At 41.1% G+C, this 10,947-nt stretch overlaps 1 protein-coding gene across 1 annotated transcript; it reads left to right on the forward strand.

Moving 5' to 3' along the window:
• Positions 1 to 8,216: 8,216 nt before the first annotated feature.
• Positions 8,217 to 9,764, forward strand: Nkapl (NFKB activating protein like). Its single transcript, XM_032884831.1, has one exon. It carries the CDS (start codon positions 8,296 to 8,298, stop codon positions 9,481 to 9,483), a length of 1,188 nt encoding a protein of 395 aa, XP_032740722.1. The 5' UTR covers positions 8,217 to 8,295; the 3' UTR covers positions 9,484 to 9,764.
• Positions 9,765 to 10,947: the final 1,183 nt, after the last annotated feature.

Here is a 10,947-nt window from a genome sequence, read left to right on the forward strand (position 1 = left end):
CACCCCTAAACCCTCCCCTTCCCTTTCTCTATGGGCTTCCCCTCCCCATCCTCCCCCCAACAATCTAGTTCACTGGGGGTTCAGTATTGGCAGGAACAAGGGCTTCCCCTTCCACTGGTGCTCTTACTAGGTTATTCATTGTTACCTATGAGGTTGGAGCCCAGGGTCAGTCCATGTATCGTCTTTGGGTAGTGGCTTAGTCCCTGGAAGCTCTGGTTGGTTGACATTGTTGTTCATATGGGGTCTCGAGCCCCTTCAAGCCCTTCCAGTCCTTTCTCAGTGCAGTGGTTTGCTACTGGCATTCGCCTATGTGTTTGCTGTATTCTGGCTGTGTCTCTCTGGAGAGATCTACATCCAGTACCTGTTGGCCGGCACTTCTTTGCTTCATCCATCTTATCTAGTTTGGTGGCTGTATATGTATGGGCCACATGTGGGACAGGGTCTGAATGGGTGTTCCTTCTGCCTCTGTTCTAAATGTTGCCTCCCTATTACCTGCCAAGGGTATTCTTGTTCCCCTTTGAAAAAAGGAGTGAAGCATTCACATTTTGGTCATCCTTCTTGAGTTTCATGTGTTCTGTGCATCTAGGGTAATTCAAGCATTTGGGCTAATATCCACTTATCAACGAGTGCATACCATGTGTGTTTTTCTGTGATTGGTTTACCTCACTCAGGATGATATTTTCCAGTTCCATCCATTTGCCTATGAATTTCATAAAGTCATTGTTTTTGATAGCTAAGTAATATTCCATTGTGTAGATGTACCACATTTTCTGTATCCATTCCTCTGTTGAAGGGTATCTGGGTTCATTCCAGCTTCTGGCTATTATAAATAAGGCTGCTATGAATGTAGTGGAGCACGTGTCTTTGTTATATGTTGGGGCATCTTTTTGCCCAAGAGAGGTATAGCTGGGTCCTCAGGTAGTTCAATGTCCAATTTTCCGAGGAACCTCCAGACTGATTTCCAGAATGGTTGTACCAGTCTGCAATCCCACCAACAATGGAGGAGTGTTCCTCTTTCTCCACATCCTTGCCAGCATTTCCTGTCACCTGAGTTTTTGATCTTAGCCATTCTCACTGGTGTGAGGTGCAATCTCAGGGTTGTTTTGATTTGCAATTCCCTTATGACTAAAGATGTTGAACATTACTGTAGGTGTTTCTCAGCCATTCGGCATTCCTCAGCTGTGAATTCTTTGTTTAGCTCTGAACCCCATTTTTTAATAGGGTTATTTATCTCCCTGCTGTCTAACTTCTTGAGTTCTTTGTATATTTTGGATATAAGGCCTCTATCTGTTGTAGGATTGGTAAAGATCTTTTCCCAATCTGCTGGTTGCCGTTTTGTCCTAACCACAGTGTCCTTTGCCTTACAGAAGCTTTGCAGTTTTATGAGATCCCATTTGTCGATTCTTGATCTTAGAGCATAAGCCATTGGTGTTTTGTTCAGGAAATTTTCTCCAGTGCCCATGTGTTCGAGATGCTTCCCCAATTTTTCTTCTATTAGTATGAGATTATCTGGTTTGACATGGAGATCCTTGATCCACTTGAACTTAGCTTTGTGCAGGGTGATAAGCATGGATCGATCTGCATTCTTCTACATGTTGACCTCCAGTTGAACCAACACCATTTGCTGAAAATGGTATCTTTATTCCATTGGATGGTTTTAGCTCCTTTCTCAAAAATCAAGTGACCATAGGTGTGTGGGTTCATTTATGGGTCTTCAATTCTATTCCACTGGTCTCTCTGTCTGTCTCTGTACCAATACCGTGCAGTTTTTATCACTATTGCTCTGTAATGCTGCTTGAGTTCAGGGATAGTGATTCCCCCAGAAGTCCTTTTATTGTTGATGATAGTTTTAGCTATCCTAGGTTTTTTGTTATTCCAGATAAATTTGCAAATTGTTCTGTCTAACTCTCTGAAGAATTAGATTGTTATTTTGATGGGATTGCATTGAATCTGTAGATCACTTTTGGTAAAATGGCCATTTTTACTATATTAATCCTGCCAATCCATGAGTGTGGGAGATCTTTCCATCTTCTGAGGTCTTCTTCAATTTCTTTCTTCAGAGGCTTCAGGTTCTTATTGTACAGATCTTTTACTTGCTCGGTTAAAGTCACACCGAGGTACTTTATATTATTTGGGTCTATTATGAAGGGTGTTGTTTCCCTAATTTCTTTCTCGGCTTGTTTCTCTTTTCTGTAGAGGAAGGCTACTGATTTAATTGAGTTAATTTTATACCCAGCCACTTTGCTGAAGTTGTTTATCAGCTTTAGTAGTTCTCTGGTGGAACTTTTGGGATCACGTAAATATACTATCATATCATCTGCAAATAGTGATATTTTGATCTCTTCTTTTCCAATCTGTAACCCTTTGATCTCCTTTTGTTTTCTGATTGCTCTGGCTAGAACTTCAAGAACTATATTGAATAAGTAGGGAGAGAGTGGGCAGCCTTGTCTAGTCCCTGATTTTAGTGGGATTGCTTCAAGTTTCTCTCCATTTAGTTTAATGTTAGCAACTGGTTTGCTGTATATGGCTTTTACTATGTTCAGGTATGGGCCTTGAATTCCTATTCTTTCCAGGACTTTTATCATGAAGGGGTGTTGAATTTTGTCAAATGCTTTCTCAGCATCTAATGAAATGATCATGTGGTTTTGATCTTTCAGTTTGTTTATATAATGGATCACGTTGATGGTTTTTCGTATATTAAACCATCCCTGCATGCCTGGGATGAAGCCTACTTGATCATGGTGGATGATTGTTTTGATGTGCTCTTCGATTCGGTTTGCCAGAATTTTATTGAGTATTTTTGCGTCGATATTCATAAGGGAAATTGGTCTGAAGTTCTCTTTCTTTGTTGGGTCTTTGTGTGGTTTAGGTATAAGAGTAATTGTGGCTTCATAGAAGGAATTCGGTAGTGCTCCATCTGTTTCAATTTTGTGGAATAGTTTGGATAATATTAGTATGAGGTCTTCTATAAAGGTCTGATAGAATTCTGCACTGAACCCATCTGGACCTGGACTCTTTTTTTTTCTCAAAGAACCAACTTTTTTTTCCTTTTGATTCTTTGTATGGTCCTTTTTGTTTCTACTTGGTTGATTTCAGCTCTGAGTTTGATTATTTCCAGCCTTCTACTCTTCCTGCGTGTATTTGCTTCTTTTGGATCTAGAGCTTTTCAGTATGCTGTCAAGCTGCTGATATATGCTCTCTCCTGTTTCTTTCTTCAGGCACTCAGAGCTATGAGTTTTTCTCTTAGCACAGCTTTCATTGTGCCCCATAAGTTTGGGTATGTTGTATCTTCATTTTCATTAAATTCTAAAAAGTGTTTAATTTCTTTCTTTATTTTTTCCTTGACCAGGTTATCATTGAGTAGAGCATTGTTCTACTTCCATGTATATGTGGGCTTTCTTCCCTTATTGTTATTGAAGACCAGCTTTAGTCTGTGGTGGTCTGATAGGACGCATGGGATTATTTCTATCTTTCTGTATCTGTTGAGGCCTGTTTTATGACCAAGTATATGGTCGATTTTGGAGAAAGTACCATGAGGTGGTGAGAGGAAGTTATATCCTTTTGTTTTAGGATAGAGTGTTCTATACATATCTGTTAAGGCCATTTGGTTCATGACTTCTCTTAGTCTGTCTATGTCTCTGTTTAATTTCTGTTTCCATGATCTGTCCATTGATGAGAGTGGGGTGTTGAAATCTCCTACTATTATTAACGTGAGGTGCAATGTGTGTTTTGAGCTTTAGTAAGGTTTCTTTTTTATGTATGTAGGTGCCCTTGTATTTGGAGCATAGATATTTAGGATTGAGGTTCATCTTGGTAGATTTTTCCTTTGCTGATTATGAAGTGTCCTTCCTTTTCTTTTTTGATATCTTTTTTGTTGAAAATCAATTTTATTTGATATTAGAATGGCTACTCCAGCTTGCTTCTTCAGAACATTTGCTTGGAAAGTTGTTTTCCAGCCTTTCACTCTGAGGTAGTGTCTGTCTTTGTTTCTGAGGTGTGTTTCCTGTAGGCAGCACAATGCAGGGTCCTCATTGCATATCCAGTTTGTTAATCTATGTCTTTTTTATTGGGGAGTTGAGACCATTGATGTTGAGAGATATTAAGGAATAGTGATTGTTGCTTCCTGTTATATTCATATTTGGATGCGAGATTATGTTTGTGTGCTTTTCTTCTCTTTGTGTTGTTGCAACACGATTAGTTTCTTGCTTTTTCTAGGGTAGAGCTTGCCTCCTTATGTTGGGCTTTACCATTTATTATACTTTGTAGGGCTGGATTTGTAGAAAGATATTGTGTAAATTTGGTTTTGTCGTGGAATATCTTGGTTTCTCCATCTATGTTAATTGAGAGTTTTGCAGGATACAGTAACCTGGGCTGGCATTTGTGTTCTCTTAGGGTCTGTATGACATCTGTCCAGGATCTTCTGGCTTTCATAGTCTCTGGTGAGAAGTCTGGTGTGATTCTGATAGGTCTGCCTTTATATGTTACTTGACCTTTTTTCCTTACTGCTTTTAATATTCTTTCTTTATTTTGTTCATTTGGTGTTTTTACTATTATGTGACGGGATGAGTTTCTTTTCTGGTCCAGTGTATTTGGAGTTCTGTAGGCTTCTTGTATGTTTATGGGCATCTCTTTCTTTAGGTTAGGGACGTTTTCTTCTGTGATTTTGTTGAAGATATTTACTGGTCCTTTGAGCTGGAGTCTTCACTCTCTTCTATACCTATTATCCTTAGGTTTGATCTTCTCATTGAGTCCTGGATTTCCTGTATGTTTGGACCAGTAGCTTTTTCCGTTTTTACATTATCTTTGACCATTTTGTCGATTTCTATGGAATCTTCTGCTCCTGGGATTCTCTCTTCTATCTCTTGTATTCTGTTGGTGATGCTTGTGTCTGTGGCTCCTTGTCTCTTCCTTTGGTTTTCTATATCCAGGGTTGTTTCCCTTTGTGCTTTCTTTATTGCGTCTATTTCCATTTTTACTTCCTTTACCTGTTTGATTGTGTTTTCCTTGAATTCTTTCAGGGATTTTTGTGATCCCTGTCTGTAGGCTTCTCCTTGTTTATTTATGTTTTCCTGCGTTTCTCATGAAGGGAGTTCTTCATGCCTTTCTTGAAGTCCTCCAGCATCATGATCAAATGTGATTTTAAATCTAGATCTTGCTTTTCTGGTGTGTTTGGATATTCAGTGTTTGCTTTGCTGGGAGAATTAGGCTCTGATGATGTCTTGGTTTCTGTTGCTTGGGTTCCTGAGCTTGCCTCTCGCCATCAGGTTGTCTCTAGTGTTACGTTGTTCTGCTATTTCTGACAGTGGCTAGACCGTTCTATAGGCCTGTCTGTCAGTAGTGCTGTTGACCTGTTTTCCTGTTTTCTTTCAGCCAGTTATGGGAACAGAGTGTTCTGCTTTCAGGCATGTAGTCTTTCCTGTCTACTGGTCTTCAGCTGTTCCTGTGGGCCTGTGTCCTGAGTCCACCAGGCAGGTTGCTTGGAGCAGAAAAGTTGGTCTTACCTGCGGTCCTGCAGCTCAAGTTGTTCATGGGGGGCTGCTTTTGAGCTCTCCATGAGGGTGGCAACCAGGAGGGCCTGTGATGCCTTTTCCTGGAGCCCCTGTGCACCATGGTCCCAGATGGCATTAGGTGGTTTCCTCTGGAGTCAGAAATGTGGGCAGAGTGTAGTCTCTTCTGGCTTCCCTGGGAATTCTTTTAAAACAGCACTGATCCCAACCATGAAGGCTAAGCCCTCATCCTAATAACTTCCAAATGGTCCCACCTCCTAACACCAATATATTGATTAAAAGAGTTTAATATATAAATTTGAAAGAACAACCATGAAGGTCATATACAGAGGTACAGGCAGAGAAACTGTTATATACTAAAGAGATTGTATGCAGCTCTTGATCATTAAATGGGTTCTCGATTGTTTTTAAGTTTTACAATCATTATTATTTTATGTTCATGGGTTTTTGGCTACAGGTATACTTGGGTACCAAGTGCATAGTTGATGCCCACAGAGGTCAGGAAGGGGCACTGGATTTCCTGTAATGGAATTACAGGTCACTGTAAGGGATCATGTGAGTGTTAGGAACTGAACTCCAGTCATCTGGGAGAACAACCAGCATTCTTAAACACTGAACCAATCTCTAGCCCCTGAGTCTAGATTTTTAAAAATTTTGTTTCAAATGAAAGATATTATTAGGGCAGTATGCCCTGTTTGATTTCATATCATTTTATGGTTTAGGAGTCCTAGTATCAGAGCCAAGCGTGGTGCCATGCTTATAATCCAAACACCTGAGAGGTAGAGGTTGAAGGATCATGAGTTCAGCCTGGTGAATCTGAAATCAGTCTGGGTTACCTGAGACTTTAGAAGTCTCAATAACAATAAAGCGAAACTACAGGGCTGAAGTAATGGCTTAGCAGTTAAGAGTACTTGCTGCTCTTCCGAAAAACCTGAGTTTGGCTCCCAGCACCCACATCAGGCAACTTACAACTACCTGTAACTGCAGTTATTGAGCCTCCAACATCCTCTTCTGTATATACAAATGGTATATACTCACACAGATACATAAAAATAAAACCCCTTTTTAAAAAACAAACAAAAAATGGGCACAGCTTCAGCAAAGTATCATTTCAAAATTTTGACTGAGTTTTTCAGATGAGCCCTGCCTGTTTCCATTTTCAGATTAGGGAACTATTTTCTTACATGAAAGTTTGCTGTTTTAAATTATGGAATGTAAAGTTCCTTCAGAAGATAATTACAAGTGACTGATTTCTGAAGAAATGTCTTTAAAAAGAAACCTTGTAAATTAATACATCTATGTTTCTGGAGCAGAAGTCTGTGAACCTAAGTTAAATAAGACTCTGGAATTCACTTAGTTCAGAAACTTAAACTCAAATTTACCCAGAAGTAATTTGGGTTTTGCTTCCAACAGGAAGAAACAGGATTTTTGTTAAGTCACCAGCCTTTGACTAGGCATACTCTACCAATACTAAGCAGTACCCCCAACACTCTTCTACTTTTTGACGTGGAAATCTCCTGAGGTTGCATGAGTTTTCTTAGTTGCTGGGATTGTAGATCTGCAGCACTGGGCAGCTGACAAGTCCCATTGAGGCAGGAAGTCGAAGGAGCACGGGTAATAGGAATCCTTCACGAACTAAGCAGAAAAGGTGGAGGCAGGAATGAAAAGGGAATGGAGAGCCACATGGTGGTAAGAATCTAAGAAAAGAGCTAACAAAAATCTAAGGGAAGAGATGGCTGTGTTCCGGAGTTTGACTCCACTAATAGACTCAACCCAAATTTAGATTAAAATCAATGAATTCACTCTTACCAATAGCAAGATGGATGCAGCATTATGATTAAGTTGGGAAACATGACAATTACTGTGTGAGAAATTTGCTTTTCTCCCCTAACTATCTCTTATTTCCTTACACAGTGATAGAGAAAACTGCTTGTCCCCTTTCCCACAGGGATAAGAGGGTTACAAAAGCCAATTATCTCGTATCAGGCGCCCCATTCTTTCATTCTTATCTCACAGCAGTAGCATCATTTTGTGAAGGATGCAAGCTGCTAGGAACTCATGGAAATTTTAGGACAAATATCAACAGTTATTTAAAGGCGTGCGGGTCCAGAGTTAAGTTTTCTTATCCATCACCAGTCTGCTTATGAAAACCTTTCATCTTGACACTTGAGGATTAGGGGTTCAGAATCATCTTTTGCTTGCCTAGCAAGTTCTAAGCCAGATGGGGCTGCATATGTCCCACTTAAAAAAAAATAAGCAAATATACTTTAGGTGGTAGCCAATGCATTTAACCCCAGTACTCTGGACGCAGAGGCCTGTGGATCCTTGAGCTCCAGGCCAGCCTGGTCTACAGAGGGAGTTCCAGGACAGACTGCTAGGGCTACACAGAGAAACCCTGTCTCGAAAGAACAAAAAAGCACAGCAATACATTCATACACACATACACACATACATACACGCACACACACACGCGCACACGCACGCACGCACGCACAGAAGAAGGACTCATTAATGATAATGTAGGAAATGTAAATGGTGAAAAGTTAAGTGAATGTCCATATCCCAGAGGTTGAAGAGGGCTCTCCAGCCCTCCGCCATTTCCGCTTCTGTCAGAGGCTCAGAGCTCTGGTACAGACTAGGACTGTACGAGGCCACGTGCTGGAATTGACGAACTACAGCACACCTGTTCCTAGTGCGCCTGCGCAATATGCCGGGTGTACGGGAGCTGCGTGCTCTCCGTGTTGTGACTTCTGGAATAACCGCCGTGTTGGTTGATTGAAGGCGGTCCATGTCGCCTGTACCAGGATCCCGCCCTAATGAGGACACCCTGGGCTCTCAGAAACGACGACGTGGCTCGGAGAGCCCACCGTCGGTGTTGCAGACTAGTCGATTCCCTCGGGGGTTTTGCTCTCACCTCAGCGGGCCTGAGGGGCTCCAGCCTCCGCGGGGTGCCGACCGCGTCCGGCCGCTGCATCCGGTCAGCCGCCCCAGATCTGGAGAACGACCGCTATCGCTGGGAATCCGTACTCTTGCCTCATCGTCCTCTCCCATCTGTGGTGGATACCGTTACCACCATAACTATGCGGGAGACTGTTCGTGGTCTGAGGACCAGGAGAAGGAAAAGGAGGAGAGCTATAGGCAAAGGAGGCTGAAGGAAAGGGAGAGGATTGGAGAGCTGGGAGCGCCTGAAGTATGGGGACTATCACCCAAGATTCCTGAGCCAGATTCTGATGAACATACACCAGCTGAAGATGAGGTGAAGAATCAGAAGAGCAGCAGTTCAGATTTAACCAACGAAGAAAAAAGGACCAGTCATTCAACAAAGAAAAAAAGAAAGAAAAAGCCTTCCAAAAAGAAGCATAAAAAATATTATGATGACAGCAATTCAGACTCAGACATTCATTCCAGCTCTGATAGTGATAAAAACAAAGTTAAAATCAAGAAGAAAGAGAAGAAAAAGAAACATCGGGCGAAAGAACTCAAGAAGAAAAAGAGAACCAAAAAAGAATACAATGGCATAAGCTGCAAAGCTTCAAGAAGGGAATTGCCGGAAGATGTGTGGATGGAACAGTCGATGAGTGCAGATAGCACAGATTTAATAGGTCCAGAAGCACCTGTTACACATACCTCACAAGATGAGAAACCTTTGAATTATGGCCACGCTCTACTTCCAGGTGAAGGTGCAGCAATGGCTGAATATGTAAAAGCTGGGAAGCGTATCCCACGAAGAGGTGAAATTGGGTTGACAAGTGAAGAGATTGCCTCATTTGAATGTTCAGGTTATGTCATGAGTGGTAGCAGGCATCGCCGAATGGAGGCTGTAAGACTTCGAAAAGAGAACCAGATTTACAGTGCGGATGAGAAACGAGCCCTGGCATCCTTTAACCAAGAAGAGAGGCGGAAGAGAGAGAATAAGATCCTAGCCAGCTTTCGAGAAATGGTATACAGAAAGACAAAAGGGAAAGATGACAAGTGACAACTTTTTTGTTTCACTGCGGGACATTTAACAACAAAGGCTTTGTATGACCAAAGTAATAGTAAATGGTAAAACCATTAGGTACTATCGTACCTACTGTTTTAGTAGAAAGCACATCTTAAGATGTCATTAGAAAGTTTTACAAACATTGCAGGAGAATGACTAAAAGGGTAAATGTCACTTCAGTCCATGATTTACCTCCCTTTAAAAACAGTGTCTTCTGTATCCTGTGGTTTTTGTTCATATACAAGTTTGTATTTTGGAAAATAAAAGTTAGTGCTACTAAACTCGAGTGCCTAGTCCCCATCTGCTACTTTGACCCCCTCCTAACCCTCCAGGAGGATTTTACTTTTTGGAGTCATTTACAAAAAGAACGTAAGAACAATACCCGAGAAGTTGAAACCATTTGGAACTAATTGGATTCAATGGGCAATGTTCTTCTGGCTGTAGTTAACAGACTTGGTAAAACAGATTGAATTTTATAACTGAAAAGTCTGGGAAACTGTTTCTAGCGTAATGTTAACACAACTTGGACTTTTTCCCCATCATTTTCCATGGCTCATTTTCTTTAAAGTGTTTTCCCTCATAGAACAAAAGAGCTGCCAAATCTTTTGAACAAACATTTCTTTTTGAAGGGGTTGGGCATTTTTCACTTTGAACCAATGCTATTTCTTCATAAGATGAAAGTAGCACCAAGTGCTGTTCATTGTAAACTTGAGATAGTATTGCTCTTCATCTGACCCTGTGCCACACTTTCCTCTGTTCCTACTTATTGCAATGGGGAGATTACAGGTTTCACCCAAATGGGATGCATCTATGTAAATGCCAATGGTATACAAGTCTAATAACAATATTTTGATAATTTGTTAATATGTACATTCTTGTGTTTATCTGCAATCATTAAGAAGTCAAAATATTCCCTCCCAGAGGCAGTACTTGAGAATAGTTTCTTCCCCGCCTATATTACTGAAAGTTTTATCCACCACTGAAAACAATCATACCGAAGCAAGTTGGATTACAGTAGTTTACTTAGGGTGTAATTCGTTTCCAGATTCTTTTCTCATATGTTTCTCCACTGAGTACTGGTGAAGTATTTAATGTCATTTTATCAGTGAAGAATTTTTAAAACAAGATTCTCTGAGAAGCACTAGATTTTCTGAAGGCTCTTCATTAACCATAGTTACTTCCCCTGATAGAGGAGAGAAGAGCTCACTGGCAGCCTCCCCATTTTCCAAAGCAAAAACACCATCTTTTCCAGTCATATCCCAACTTCAAGCAGACTATAATAAACTCCCAAAGATCGCTCTGCAAAATTTCCTATTCCCACCATTTCAGTGCCATGTCCTGCTTTCCATCTGTTTCACCACAGCGACAAAAGTGTTTCCTGGGTACACTGTCTCCAGAGCACCTGCCCTCAGCTACCACCACCTAGTAGGCACACCACAAGCTGTGTGCACACCATGA

This window comes from Rattus rattus, chromosome 14, assembly GCF_011064425.1.
Source record: "Rattus rattus isolate New Zealand chromosome 14, Rrattus_CSIRO_v1, whole genome shotgun sequence".
Lineage (NCBI taxonomy): Eukaryota > Metazoa > Chordata > Mammalia > Rodentia > Muridae > Rattus > Rattus rattus.

Excerpts from the sequence above, each read along its gene's own strand:
- Nkapl (XM_032884831.1), top strand. The coding sequence starts at position 8,296 with ATGTCGCCTGTACCAGGATCCCGCCCTAATGAGGACACCCTGGGCTCT.